At 41.4% G+C, this 15,790-nt stretch overlaps 1 protein-coding gene across 1 annotated transcript; it reads right to left on the minus strand.

The window, feature by feature from the left end:
* Positions 1 to 10,444: 10,444 nt before the first annotated feature.
* On the minus strand, positions 10,445 to 12,162 carry LOC146638213 (TBC1 domain family member 2A-like). Its single transcript, XM_085366873.1, has 4 exons — positions 11,992 to 12,162; positions 11,722 to 11,907; positions 10,976 to 11,097; positions 10,445 to 10,646 (listed from the first exon to the last, which is right to left on the minus strand). The coding sequence occupies exons 1-4, from the start codon at positions 12,160 to 12,162 to the stop codon at positions 10,445 to 10,447; spliced, it is 681 nt and encodes a 226-aa protein (XP_085222999.1).
* Positions 12,163 to 15,790: the final 3,628 nt, after the last annotated feature.

Genomic DNA, 15,790 nt, shown 5'->3' on the forward strand with positions numbered 1-15,790 from the left:
AAATCATAACATTAAGTTTACAATGTTACAATTGTAAATATAATTTACCCAATTAATTCTGTCATAACAGAAGTATGACTTCTCTGTGTTATTAATCCGTATTAATATTGTAGGGATATTAATATCCCTACAATATTAAGCATCAGACTTTATCAAATTTTCTAAAAACTTTTTTTTGTTGGATAGTGTAGCGCAGCTGGATAGTGTAGTGGTAATACTACACATCTTTGGAGTCGCACGTTCGATTCCCACCAAGTATCCAGTAAGGGTCCTGGCTAGACCCCTCATGCTAACCAAAAATCCCTGGAATGGTGCGGCTACGTCTGCAGTCTCTCCGCTTGAATTTAGAGCTTGCTTGTTTGTTAAATGTATTATTTACTGTTTTTAGTTTACTCCATGACGGGGCTGGATATCGGGCATCCTGCACCACCCATCCGGTCTGGAGCATAGCGAAACCATTTCTGCACTGTTTGAACGAAGGTGAACTCAGAAACTGCCCCCACCTGCTGAGTCAGGCCATCTAAGACAACAAAAAACCCCAAAAACAAACAAACAAAAAAACAGTAAAAAAGAGGGGTTCAATTAGAGTTCAAATATGAATAACCTCTCGCCAAAAGTCTTTAACAGCTAGAAAGCTGGCAAACTACTAAGCTGATCAACATGAAAGGCACAAGGTGGAAATCAGCAAACTGCTGCCTCACTTTGTTCACCTGTGCTCTATATTTCATGGTCCGGTTGGCTGCAGGACCAAACATTTGGCCTTACACCTTATTTCTTTATGTTTTGCTTCCAAGGTGCCAGACTTGTAGGTAACTTTTTACACTGACATGACCTCAGCAATAGTTTCCAATCTTTCAACTTCCTTGGGCTTTGGCTGCTTTTTTACTCATTTTCAGTCCAGTCCTTCTACCTGACCATTTTCAGAGAACTCTAAGGAGCTTGGGGGAAAAAAGCAACCGGACTTCTTTAACTTTTTTGAAGACGTTTCGCTTCTCATCCCAGAAGCTTTTTCAGTTCACTGAAGCCTCATAAGAAAGTGACACAATGACATTTAGATAAAAAAAACTCGCCAAAAATGCACCTTAAGAACACTGTCTCTTTAAATACCCTCTTTTGCTTGGTCTGCTCCTTATTTTTTCTCATTTTTTCTTACTTTGGAGGACCAGCAGAGCGAGGGCCGCTAACCTGTGGACATTCATGGAAGGTGACGTTGTGTCTGGAAGGCGGGTCCACATAAGAACTCAGATATAATATTTATATTTTTGTTCTAACCTGTTGAGTCCCTGGCAGCAGCCAATGGCAAGGTTGTGCCAGCCAGCAGGATGCTGCTGAAGGGCGGGGCTGGAGTCTGAAAGTAAGAGCTCGTTTAGACTCTATTCTGTGAACAGGCTTGCTCCCACGAATATGTGAATTCATCTGTAAAAGAGTTTAACTCTAATGCACCTGTTCCTCCTGCTCCCTGCTGCAGGGCGGCCTGTTGGACTAAGAATGCCAGTGCGGAGCTAAGAAGATCAAAGAGGAGCTGTTGTTCTTGAACCTGCCAAAGTGAGTAACCTCAAATCGGTCCCCAAAGGCCTCAAACCACCACAGTTCAGTCGGTGTCAGTTTTGTTCATGTCATGTCCTCCTTGCGTCTTCCTTTGAGCCTCTCCTCTTTGTCTCATCTCTTTCAGTGTGCTGATCCTCCATCTGAAGTGGTTTACGTTCACTCCATCGTTCACCGTGGAGAAGAAGAACAGCCCCATTGTTCTGACACAGCAGCTGGTGATCAGCCAGGACACAGCCTTTACTGAAGAGGTAAGGGAAAAGGCACACCATTCATTTCAAGTATGGATGGAGCCCATTTCTAAGCTAACGGGTGGTGCCGCTGCCCTCTCCCAGTAAACTGCTCGCTATTTGTTGGTCAGCGTGATCAGTCGTTTGGGCTCCTCAGCTTACAGCGGTGAGTGGGTGCTTTCAGACACATGTGCTGAATGCAGGTCAGCTTTGAAAGTTTATGAGACGTTAATAAGTGCGCCTTCTCCTCTCAGGACATTACGTCTGTGACGGCGTTCACCAGATGAGCGGAAGAGACGACGTCACAGACAGCCGGCTCACGTACGATGACGAGTTGGTCTGCCAGACCACGTGTGAGTCTGTGTGTGAGCAGCGGCAGAGAACAGCTTACCTGCTATTCTATAAAAGACAGGTGACGTCTCCCAGCAAACAGTCAGCATGTCTGTGCAAATATTCAGTGTAACTTGTAGAAAAACCCTCACACTCAGTTTATTTGTGTTTTTCTTTTTCTATTTCTTACTTTCTTTGCCGCACTAGAAAGGCAGCAGAGTCGGGACTCAGATCTGCAGCAACACCTTCATTGTTATTGTTATTATTGTTGTTAGTACTGTTGTTGTTATGATTGATATTGTTACTGTTATGATCAGTTTTATTATTATTATCATTATTAATTTTTTAATACATTTGTTTATCTTTATTATTATTAGTAGTAATGTTGTTGTTTATGTTGTTATTGTTATTATTATTACTGGTATTTTTGACATTATTATTATTATTTTGTTGTTATTGTCATTATTAGTAGAAGTAGTATTAGTTATATCATTTTTATATCAGCCTGGAGTGAACAACATGAAAGCATGGATCCATCCTCCCTCACATTCACAATTCAGGCTGCTGGTGTAATCGTGCGGGGGATATTTTCCTGGTACACTTTGGGACCTTTAAATGCTACAGTCTGAGTATTGTTATGACCACAGTGTACCCTCTTCTGATGGCTGAAAGTAAAAGGGGGTCCAGTACCGGTTCCGGTACCAGGCCTACTGACAATTTAACATAATGTAAAATGGTAACATCGTAAACATAATGTTACCATTTAACATAATGTAAATGGTAACATTGTAAACAGAATGTTACCATTTAACATAATGTGAAATGGTAACATTGTAAACAGAATGTTACCATTTAACATAATGTGAAATGGTAACATTGTAAACAGAATATTACCATTTAACACAATGTGAAATGGTAACATTGTAAACAGAATGTTACCATTTAACACAATGTAAAATGGTAACATTGTAAAAAGAATGTTACCATTTAACACAATGTAAAATGGTAACATTGTAAACAGAATGTTACCATTTAACACAATGTAAAATGGTAACATTGTAAACAGAATGTTACCATTTAACATAATGTAAAATGGTAACATTGTAAACAGAATATTACCATTTAACACAATGTGAAATGGTAACATTGTAAACAGAATGTTACCATTTAACATAATGTAAAATGGTAACATTGTAAACAGAATATTACCATTTAACACAATGTGAAATGGTAACATTGTAAACAGAATGTTACCATTTAACATAATGTAAAATGGTAACATTGTTAACAGAATGTTACCATTTAACACAATGTAAAATGGTAACATTGTAAAAAGAATGTTACCATTTAACACAATGTAAAATGGTAACATTGTAAAAAGAATGTTACCATTTAACACAATGTAAAATGGTAACATTGTAAACAGAATGTTACCATTTAACACAATGTAAAATGGTAACATTGTAAACAGAATGTTACCATTTAACATAATGTGAAATGGTAACATTGTAAACAGAATGTTACCATTTAATATAATGTGAAATGGTAACATTGTAAACAGAATGTTACCATTTAACATAATGTGAAATGGTAACATTGTAAACAGAATGTTACCATTTAACATAATGTGAAATGGTAACATTGTAAACAGAATGTTACCATTTAACATAATGTGAAATTGTAACATTGTAAACAGAATGTTACCATTTAACATTATGTTAAATATAACTAACGGATTTACTTTACCAAATGGACCATCCCGGCCTTGCCGTATTGGTCTATTTGATTCACCTTTGTTTTTATTGTTTATTTTATTTTCACTTGCTACACATAGGACAGACATGACTGGGGGAAAGAAAGGGGAGAAAGAAAGAGGGAAAGAAAAACAGCAGGGAAGAGGAATGGTGATAAAGGGCAAAAAACAAAAACCAACAAAACAAACAGACAAAAAATATATATATCAGTCACTTCAACTCAAAGAAGTCCAGACGCTTTTCTTTCCAAGCTCCTTTGACTGACTGTTAGGACAACTTATTTATTGCAAGCATGCAGTACAAGAATAACTCGATGTTTCTGACTTTGCATTACGAATTGTTTACCCACTGACAAACATTTCAAATGAAATTAAATTAAAAAACAATTTGTGGTAACCTGATTTTAATTCAAAAAGAATCATTAACAACACTTCTTGTAATGGTGTCAAAATCAGCCCAACTTTTATTTTCAAATGCAAAAAGTAAAAGAAAATGAGCCAACATACTGGACACATATAATTGTCAATATAATTGTTTATAAACAATTATACTGTCATCATTGTTACAGATATGGAAACTTTATTAACAATTTGTCCAAGTAAAAAAATGCCCTGCTAATTGTTGGGGTTTTCTCTCCTCTAGCCCTTTCCTTTAAGCTCTTCTTTACATCCCCCCACCCCCACCTTTTCTTTTTTCTTAATAATATAACAATAAAAACAATTGGCTGCATTTTAAATGTGTCAGATCAATGTCTTTATTCAAGAATACAAGAAATGGTAATAGCTGCATGTGTGTTTGTGTGTGTGCATAATATGCATACTTTACTTGTTGGATCCAAATCCCACAAGGAATCAAATAAAACAAGAAGACAAATTATCCTTTCAAAAAAACAGAGATTGTGGATGCGTCTGGCTTTCATAACTGGATGCAGGATAATACTTAGGCACTGGAAGTCATCCAGCCCCTGTTCTCTCAGGGAATGGACTGAACAAATGTCTAAGATGGCATCATATGAACGGGTTATGTACAGAATTAAGGGGAGAGAAGACATTTTTGAGCAGGTCTGGGGTCCTTTTTTGGTGTACATCGACAATGTCTCCTAGATATTATGATAAATGTTCTTTTGGGGGGGGGGGGGGGGGGGGTTTCATGTGTCATTGGTATTTTTGTTGTTGTCTTTTTTTTTCTTTTTCTTTTTTTTTTACTTTGAAAGTCAGTAGAGGGAAGAAATTGTCTTAATGTCATCAGTGGTCAAGGTTATGTTTTGTTTTTAGGCACCTGGGTGTTTTGCCCCCATTACTTTTGTTTTTGCTGATGTTTCCCAGGAGGCGGTATATCATTTTGTTTCTCCTGGGTTTTTTTTTTTGGTTTTTTTTGGGTTTTTTTTGTTTGTTTGTTTGTTTGTTTGTCTGTTTGTCTTAGTTACTGTTAGTCCTTATTTGTTGGTTGTTGTTAAGAAACGGACAGAGAACTGACAGTATGATTATTCCAGTTGTATATTTGTTAACGTTTCTGTCCATTCAAAATATGAATAAAAAAAAAACAAAAAAAAAAACAAGAAGACAAACAAAAACAAAACAAAAATATATTTCTCTCCCTTCCCAGGTCAGGTTCACAAAAGCATTGCAGCTCTTTATTCCTCTTGTACAGCTCCAGAGTCTGTCAGCCAAAAAGAAACTACTGAGGTTCCAACACCCAGTGTTTCTGTAAACACAGATGAAAATGAACAGTCATCCACATCTAAAAGATTTGTAGATTCGAGGGACCGGTATAATACATCTAGTACATCTTTGTTTAAACCTCAGAACACAAAAAGGGAACAAACCATTGTATACAGATTTAAAAGTGCGCAAAGCAACGAACAGTCACCCTCTGAAACAGCTGAGGTTATCACAACCATTGTTTCTGTAAATACACAGGAACAGTCACCCACCTCAAAAAGATTAGTATATTCAAGGGACCAGTGTATCTACTCTGGTCAAAAGAATCCATGCTTCGTACTGATGTCCACAATTCTTTTTTATTCCTCTCACAATCATGGAGCACCGTGAAAACTAGAAACGAGTAAAATAATATCAATAGCACATATGACATCCATCTCAGCCACTTATTTCTTTTCACAAGGTGCACAAGTGCTTAACAAATAACAGCATAATGTTTTTACCGTGTACGCCTTGTAAAACCAGTAGTAGAAAAGTTGTAGGTTCGTGCTCTTGTGGGGGAGACGTATGTTATCCACCACCTCGATAGCTAGCCGAGAGTTCGAGGGTCACTAGAGCCGCCGAGAACGCATGAACTACTTACGGTAGGACGTTTTGCCAAAGTAAGACGTTTTGTCAGAACACCGAGTCCTCAGGAGGATGCAGCCCATGAATTTGGACACGATCTCAGATGCACTTCTGGTGTTGTCATGGCAACCCACACAAACATTTCAGCGTCAGCTACAATGAGGCGGAGCTCTTACTGAAACACTGAGCTCAGGTAGAGTGAAAGACAACATTTTTCCGCATCCAAAACAGCAGCGCTGTTCCTGTGACCTCTAGTAAAGCCTCTACTTGGGAAAAGGGAGTCTTTCATCAAAGCATCCTGCAGAAGTTGAATAAAAATATGCAAATGTTCAAATGATGCAACTTAATGAAGGCTGACAGCAGTTGTACTATTTTACATTGCAGCGAACAGGGGTGACCATTATTTTCAACGTTTTTACAGCATTTTTCACATTGAAAGTGAAATAATATAAATAATGTCTCAATTAAATTGCGTTAATATTTAAAAATACAAAAACTACAGCTTTGTTCACAAGCCAATAAAAATGTACTTGGGCCAGTGGTAAATGAAAATAACACTTATTCAGCACCTGGTTGTTGCGGCTGCATCAGGACACCAGATGTTCAGCCTCCATCCTGTAGGCAGACTTATCCCCGTCTGAGAGGAGTCCAATAATGGTGGTGTCATCTGCAAGCTTAATTAATTTGACAGACTGGTGGTTGGAGGTGCAGCAGTTGGTGTACAGGGAGAAGGGCATAGAAGAAAGAACACAGCCCTGAGGGGAGCTCGTGCTGATGGTCCGGGAGTCCAAGACATTCTTCCCCAGCCTCACTGGTTGCTTCCTGTCCGTCAGGAAGTCAGTGATCCACCGGCAGATGGGATCAGGCACATTCATCTGGGAAAGCAATCCTTGAAGAAGGTCTGAAAGGATGGTGTTGAAGGTAGAGCTGAAGTCCACAAACAGGATCCTAGCATAGATTCTGCAGGACAAAGTGTAGGGCCATGTTGATGGCATCGTCTACAGACCTGTTGGCTCTGTATGCAAACTGCAGGGGGTCCAGGAGGGGGGCCGTGAGGGTCTTAAGATAGGAGAGAACCAGGCGCTCAAAAGACTTCCTGACCAGATGTCAGAGCCACAGGTCTGTAGTCTTTTCGTCCAGTGATCTTTGGCTTCTTGAAAGCTATATATGATATAAAAATTATATAAAAACTGTTAATCAGCAAAAGAAATGATATCATAGTTCTTATAAAGAAAGCCTCTATCAATCAAACACCAGCAGTGTAGCAATGTTGTTCACTTACACTGTATATAAAACACTGATTTTGGCTACATCCAGTTTTTACTGTATTATAAACATTTTTTACCATGAAGAGTAAAGTGTTTGGCATTTTTGTCATTGTTATTGAGCTCAGAGATCAGGCCCAGCCCAGTATCTACCTGGTTATGAGCAAGGAGCTGGAGGTGATAACTCAACAATAACCAGGCCATGCATGCATGGATGGATGCATGGATGGATCAGTTTGTAGGCTGTGTGTGGTCAGCAGCAGGCTGCTGGGTGTGGACCAAGAGGGAAAGCCCAGCATGTGAAACCCATCAGCAGAAGGCCAGAACAAAGGTGCACAGACAAACGCAGCCCAGACACTCAGGCAGGACGAGTAAAATAAATGGCAGCAAACACAGTATGATGTGGTAAAATGTGCTTTCTTTCACAAACAGATAGCACAAACAAGAATCACAAGAATCTCCTTTGTGGTTCTTGTTTTTCTTTTGAGTATATTAATAAAAAGTTGAAATAAAGTGGCAATAAAATTCATGCACTGAAGACCACACGAAACCCTAATTCACCCTACTACCTGTTGCCTTCACATTCCATTTGCATCCCTTGTCCACAGAATCAAAAATGACCCTTCTTCACTAAAGATCGAACATAAAGCAATTGCATTTTAAATGGAAGCCCATTTTGCATTAAGAAACACTATCAGCAATCAGAAATTGTGTATATCAGAGTTCTCTGTTTTTACTGTCCTGAAAACTGCATTAATTCAGTGGATGCGGTTAGGTTCAAAACAACGTAATATAAGAGGGCAACCAATTCAATCTAAGAGGGATCCAATTTTTATCCATTCATGTACCAGCTACTGGCTTTTTGCTGTTATGTTCTCATATCGCGTGAGAGTTTATTTGCCAGGTGTCAGAAGTCTAATAATAAAGCTCCGGCACAACGTGGTCGAAGTTACCCGCATATCGGATCGCATCATGTCAGTGAAGATCGACGCCGACCCGACCGTCCTACGGATTATCTCCTGCTATGCACCACAGACCAACTGCCCCGACGAGGAGAAGACAGAATTCTGGCGCGCCCTCGACGACCACCTGCAAACAATTAGCCCTGAGGAACACGTGGCGGTAGGCGGCGACCTAAATGGACATGTAGGCAAGGGGAGAGACGGATATCACCGATTCCATGGCGGCCAAGGATTTGGGACCAGAAATGACGACGGTTGCCGGGTACTGGACTACGCAGAGGCCCACGATCTTGCCGTGACCAACACCTTCTTCAAAAAGAAGCCGGCACACCTCATCACGTACTCCAGCGGCGGCAGAGACACCCAAATCGACTACTGGCTAGTCCGAAGACCCCATCTCAGCCTAGTCACGAACGTAAAAGTCATACCATCAACCAATATTGGCCCTCAACATCGGCTACTTGTGATGGATCTCCGACTCAACCTTGGCCAACGACGACGAAGAACACCAACCACGACGGTGGAGAAGATCAAGTGGTGGCGCCTCCCTGAGGGATCCAATTTTTATCCATTCATGTACCAGCTACTGGCTTTTTGCTGTTATGTTCTCATATCGCATGAGAGTTTATTTGCCAGGTGTCAGAAGTCTAATAATGAATAAAGTTCAGGATATGCTTAAAAACTCACCTCAGTATAGCCGTCATCAGAAGGAAGTGCGCTTCACTGACTCATCAACTTGTCTCAGGCTTTCCACAAAGTTTCACAGTTGACCTTAAAGTAAGATGCTGCAAGCTTACCTTGCAGTGTATTACTTTTCAAGGTCTAAAGACCTTAAAGTGCGCTATAGATTGAAGTGATTTGAACTGACAACAGGGCTAATTCAGCACTTCAAGTTAACATCAATAAAAGTTTTTAAATTTATTCTGATTTCCGTTTGTTTTCATTGCCTGTGCTATCTGTTATTTAGTTCAAATTGTGGGTAGATAATGCTGTGCTGTCATGTGACCTGTTCTCTCATGTGTGCCTTTCTCTTGTTTTGTATGTATTTCTCGTTTGTTATTTATTCCTATTTTATTCCTGCAATTGGTATGGAATTCATTTTTTAAAAAAATTGATCAGTGTTTTGAAATTAGATGTGATGAACATGTGACCTTAATTTACAAAATCAACATCATGTTGGATTCAATGAGACATGAAACTAGTGCATGAAACAGGTCTCAGTAAATGTTCTCATAGACTGCAATACACTGCCCCCTGCTGGTCATTATAAAGTCTGCAGATGTCATTTGACATGAATGTCATATTTGTGAAACAAAATAAAGGACTCTGTAAAATAAATGAAAATCAAATATTTATATACAGAATATTTATGTACAAATGCTGAAAAAGACATTTGAACAAGATGCACACCCAGTAAAATTAAAAAAAAAAGAAAAGTCAGTTTTATCATGTGACTATCATGCTGTCATTTCTGCACAATGCACTTTACACCAGATCAAAATAAAACACTGTGAGGTCGTTCTAACCGGAAGCCCAGAGAGCTTCGACAATGCAGCACAATGCCCTGAAGCATCAGCATCAAAATATACTTCAAGTACCAAAAAGTACTCATTGTGCAGAATGCCCTATTTTTGAATAGCTGGACATTTTAATTACTTTATCACCAGCTGTGACTACAGCTGATAATCAACCATGTTTCATAGGGATGTGACTACATTTAGAAATGTCACGCATTTTTAGGTATAAAGCAAAAGATGCAATGAAATAAATAAGCTATCACATATTAATCCAAATGAATTCACTGAAATACATCTGCACATTTCTGCAGCCTGACTTATTACACACGTGAACACAGTACACATTTGTTTACTGCAAGCTTGTTTCAGAGATGTGATGCAGTTAAATCTGTATGCGTCTGTTTCCTTGTAGTGTTAGTAGAGATGGTGAACCTGACACAATCCTGTGTTTGGTGTGAAGGAAACCAGTTAACAGCCGGTTTAGTGAAATTCTCTTGAACTCATGGAAAACTCATCGTCGTCTCGAAGTGAGCAGCTGAAGCGTCCCGTGTGATCAGAGGTCCTCGTCGTCCTCGCTCACCATGACGTCGAGCTCTTTGTCTTTCCGTACGACGCTCTCGGTGATGACCTCCTTGTGCTGCTCCTCCAGCTCACGCAGCTCCGCCTGCAGGCGCTCCAGGTGGAGCACTCGCCGGTTCCTCAGCAGCCGGCTGGGGAATGGGTTCATGTCGTTGAAGGCGATGCTGGTCAGCTTCCTGCATGGACACACGCAGGTGGAAAGGACTCGATCACCAACACAGAGGAACTGGAAACTGATCAGCTTGAGTGTTTCTGTTTTATGCTGCTTGATACTTCAGGTACTGCAGTTTGAGCAGGAAATACTGGACTGACTGGACCACATGTATCCGAGAGCTGCAGATACTTAAAAATCTTTAAATCGTTGTTACTGTGATCAGGGAAATTTAAACTTCTCACAAAATTTCAGTAAAAAGGGTTTGAAGCTCAAAGATTCAACAGCTACATCCGCTACACTTCTGAGAGTGTAACAGCTCGTAGATTAAGGCGGGTGGAGGCGAGTGCGTACCTGGCATTGGAGACGGTCTTTGTGAAGAAGCGTAGGTACTGGTAGATCTCCACGCTGTCGTGAATCTTCAGGATGTCGTCCTCTTTGTATTTGAACAGAGCCAGAGTGTATCTGAAGATCACCTGCAGCACAGACACGCATTTCATAACAGGACACTCACGCCACACAATTAATTGGAAACTTTGAGGAGGTGAGTCATAAAATTACTCTTTCAGTTGTGGTGCAGTTGGGCCCTTTACTCATTACAGCTCTGATCGATTTCCAATAAGCCACTTGGTTCCTCAGTTGCCAGATAATATTAACTTACTTGGTAGTTGAGCTTTAAGTTTAAATTAAACTTTTGGGTTGGATCTACGTGGCTGAAGCTGTTGTCAGCATTTATCCCTGTGTGGTATATATTTCTGTGTCTGAACTGTGATTTTATTTCCTGAGACAAACGATGTAAAAGCTGTGCTGCATTTGTCACATTGCAGAAACAAGCCCAAAGCCATTGTCCCGCTCATCGTCTGGATTTACGCTGCTTGTGGTAGACTGTGAGGTCGTTACTAGAATGATCTGCTTTCCCACTCCTATTTCATGTCACATGACAGTTCCCCATGCTTAGTAAACAATGTCTTATTACTCCTAAAATGTAAATAAAGACATCTAAAGGTCAAAACAAAATCATTTTTGTTTCCATGGACACTACTGTGGTGCATTCAAGTGTTGTCTGCATTTCTGTCATGGTGTGTTCGGGTGTATGGTACCTTGGTACCCTCATACAGGAAGGCGTCCCACAGAGGCATCAGGATGTCGCTGGGCAGACTCTCCACAAAAACCACCAGGAACCAGTTGAAGGTGACCAGAGAGACGTCAATGTTGTGATCCTCAAAGTGAGATGCCAGGCGAGGAAGCTTCTCCGCCATGAAGTCCTTCAGCACGCGCTGGTCCGCCTGAGCACAAAGACTCACAGAGATCAGCCTCACTGATCACTAAAACAGATCACAGCAGGCAAGCAGGTGAGTGTGTCTGCTGACCTGAGAGGCCACCAGATTCTTGGTGTAGTAGTCCTGAGGCATGATGGCTTCCACCACTGCCACCAGACACCAGAAGGCGTCTTCGTCTCTTTGGAGGACCAGCAGAGCGAGGGCCGCTAACCTGTGGACATTGATGGAAGGTGAGGTTCTGCCTGGAAGGCGGGTCCACATAAGAACTCAGATATAAAATTTATACTTTTGTTCTGACCTGTTGAGTACCTGGCAGTAGCCAATGGCAGGGTTATGCCCGGAGAAGGCCAGAAGGATGCGGCGGAGCTGCTGGAGGGCGGGGCTGGAGGGCGGGGCTGGACGGCGAGGAGAAGTGCTGATTGGTCGTCAGGGTTCGGTGAAGGTCCAGCTGGACCTGCCTGGAGGCAGGATTAGGAGCTGTCCGACTCTTCTCACACAGCTGGAAACAGAACAGGATTACTGAGTGCTCGCCAGCATTCCCAACAGGAAGGAGGAGGAGCCACCTGTGCTCAGGTGCGGATAAAGCACTCTCTCTCTCTACAGCTGTACCTGCTGATAGCGTTGCATGTGGCACTCTTGGCTTGTCAAAGTTCTGGCTCGGACCAAACAGCGCCACACTCTCTGCCGATACTCCCGAGGGACGCCTTCACGCACCAGAATTTTGAGCTCAGGTGAGATGATGAAGTCATCGTCGGACCTGCCTGCAAGGTACTGAGCCCAGCGGCTCAGCAGGGAGTGCTCCAGACCCTCCTACAGAGACAATGATGTATGATATAAAAAGAGGATAACCATTATCTGTTAAGCATTATGTTACAATTTAACATAATGTAAAATTGTAACATTGTAAACATAATGTTACAATTTTACATTATGTTACAGTTTAACATCATATAAAATTGTTAACATTATGTTTACAATGTTACAATTTACAAATTGTAACATTGTAAACATAATGTTACAATTTTACATTATGTTACAGTTTAACATCATATAAAATTGTAACATTATGTTTACAATGTTACAATTTACAAATTGTAACATTGTAAACATAATGTTACAATTTTACATTATGTAACAATTTAACATAATGTAAAATTGTAACATCGTAAACATAATGTTACAATTTTACTTTATGTTACAGTTTAACATCATATAAAATTGTAACATTATGTTTACAATGTTACAATTTACAAATTGTAACATTGTAAACATGATGTTACAATTTTACATGATGTTAAATTGTAGCTGTTAAGGGTGGTGAGTTAGCGAACCTAGACGCGGACTTCTCGTTTAAGTTGAACAGTGTCTTTATTTACAGTGAAGCCAAAATCAATCCACAGTTATCCACAGTGCAAGTCCCTTCAGTGCTCCTCTCCCCGTCTCCCCTCGTGTGTCCACAAAACTCCCTAGAATCAGTGAAGTGTCCCCTTCCGTCTCTCCGTCTCGATCGCGTCCAGGCTTATTAGGCAGCTCAGAGTGGCAGCACTTACGGGTCGGAGGTAACAATCGCAGCGGAGAAAAAGCGGAGCGAGAGAGGAGAACAAAAAAACACACACACACAGGTCGACCGGTCGGGGCACCGTCCGACTCTGACAGTAACATAATGTAAAATTGTATTATGTTTACAATGTTACAATCCCTACCCTCACCTATGGCCACGAGCTGTGGGTAGTGACCGAAAGAACGAGATCGCGTATACAAGCGGCAGAAATGAGCTTCCTCCGAAGGGTGGCTGGCCTCTCCCTTAGAGATAGGGTGAGAAGTTCGGCCGTCCGGGAGGGGCTCAGAGTAGAGCAGCTGCTGCTCCACATCGAAAGGAGCCAGCTGAGGTGGTTCGGGCATCTGACAAGGATGCCCCCTGGGCGCCTCCTGGGTGAGGTGTTCCAGGCATGTCCCACCAGGAGCAGGCCCCGGGGCAGACCCAGGACACGCTGGAGAGATTATATCTCTCGGCTGGCCTGGGAACGCCTTGGGACGCTTGAGCGGTCAGCAAAAGTCGACTTCCCCCATCACCCACTCATTCACAAAATTTCCCTCGGGCCGTGAACAGGTGATATAGCAATCACTATTACTGACACCACGTGACCCAAAGCTACGCCTATCCACAACATTCCGGCCCCTAATTATTACATTTTTACAGTAATAATTACACATCCAACACCATAACTCACAACACACACTTCATCATATCACAGACACCCAGTGAGACAACATAACATACTCAAAAGTCCACCAAAGTTATTTTCTCATGTCTTCTCTTCTTTTCTTCTGTCTGCACATGGTCAGTCAGTCATAGGCCAGAGGTTACCAGCACTTAGCCTAAATATAGTCAGTCTGATGTACATCTCATAACATTAAAGTCAATTCAAAGTTAGTTATGTCACACTGTGTCAAAAATGTCATAGTCATGGGTCAGAGGCCTCCTGAAGAAGGCATATCTTTGTGATGGGTCTGCACACATGGCTGGTTGGGGTCTTAATCCAGACCTGACGCACAAGCCCCCTTTCATCTGGTGCAGCTCCGGTGACTCTCCCAATGAGCCAAGAACCACGAGGTGCAGAATCATCCACTATAAGGACCACATCTCCAGGAACAAAGTTACGTTTAATCCTTCCCCATTTCTGGCGCTCTAATTCTGTGACTGGGACTCTCTTTGCATATCCTCTAGATATAAGATCTGTCATGAAGGCAGTGTAGTCTTTATGAAAGTCTTTATCTCTGATGAACCTTTTCTTCAAACCTAAGGCTCGTTGCTCAATTGCACAGTTGTCAGGCATTCTTATGTCTCGGTCTTTTAGTGGCAGGGCAATGCTGTAGTGCCAATCCCCCAAAGTCACCATCTTGCTGGCCAATTCCAGGAACTTCAAGTCTTCCTTTGACAGCCCCATCTGTTCATCATTGCTGCTCTCAGGAAAATCCATCTTGAACTGCTGTTTCCATAGCTTGTCCAGTGTGACAGCAGAAACTCTGTTGGCGGTAACTGTTGCCAAACATCCTGGCCTTCCACAGCATTCTCGATTAAGTGGCCCATTCACAGTCCAGCCGAGCACAGTCCTAATGGCAAAGGGTCCATCACCTACACTCCGGATGACCTCCAAAGGTTCTAGAGCTCTGGGCATATTCATGCCAATCAAAAGCTCAACATTGGCCTTAATTTCTGGCAAATGAACATGCTTCAAATGTGGCCAGTCAACCAGGTCCTGTTGATTTGGGATGTTACCAATATCTACAGGCATTTTATGCTGAGTGAAGAGGTTAGGCATATCACAGTACATGTCACTGTCCAATCCAGCAACTTCAAGTTCAGGTACAATGAAACTGTCCACCACTTTCTCCTGTCCCATGGTGCGCAGGAGAATCTTTGTCCTCCTCCCAGCAATATTCAGCTTGTCCATAAGACCCGCTGTACAAAAGGATGCTGAACTCCCTTGGTCCAGAAAGGCATACGTTTCCACTATTCTTTGACCTCTCTTTGATTTTACTTTAACTGGCACAATGGCAAGCTTACAGTCCTGTTCACCGGCCCCAGTAAGACCACTAGTCTGGATCGTAACAGGAATGTTATCTGCCTCATTATTAGGTTTGATTTCATGTACAGTGTAGTGTAAGCATTAAAAGATCATAAAAGGAAACACTAACATTTATGTGAAACTAATTGTAATAAAAAAAATGAACAGGTGCTTTATAGATTTAAAAGAAAGAATCTGAAAACAACACTTTTTTGGTCTGAGTGATCAAAGTAGAAAACAGAACTGATGTTCAAGAACAAACCATAGCTGCACTAATATTACACATCTCCATTGTTGTGGTGAACAGACATGTTGCTTTT

The sequence above is a fragment of the Diplotaxodon limnothrissa genome, linkage group LG2 (genome assembly GCF_057381915.1).
Source record: "Diplotaxodon limnothrissa isolate DT_005_m linkage group LG2, D_limnothrissa_male_GT1.1, whole genome shotgun sequence".
Classification (NCBI taxonomy): Eukaryota; Metazoa; Chordata; class Actinopteri; order Cichliformes; family Cichlidae; genus Diplotaxodon; species Diplotaxodon limnothrissa.

Bases quoted from the DNA above. Each gene is read 5' to 3' on its own strand.
- LOC146638213 (XM_085366873.1), bottom strand. From the start codon at position 12,162: ATGTGGACCCGCCTTCCAGGCAGAACCTCACCTTCCATCAATGTCCAC. The intron at 11,908-11,991 runs GTCAGCAGACAC...CTTTGTGCTCAG, and splicing joins AGAATCTGGTGGCCTCTCAG to GCGGACCAGCGCGTGCTGAA. The intron at 11,098-11,721 runs GTACCATACACC...TCTGTGCTGCAG, and splicing joins TCCTGTATGAGGGTACCAAG to GTGATCTTCAGATACACTCT.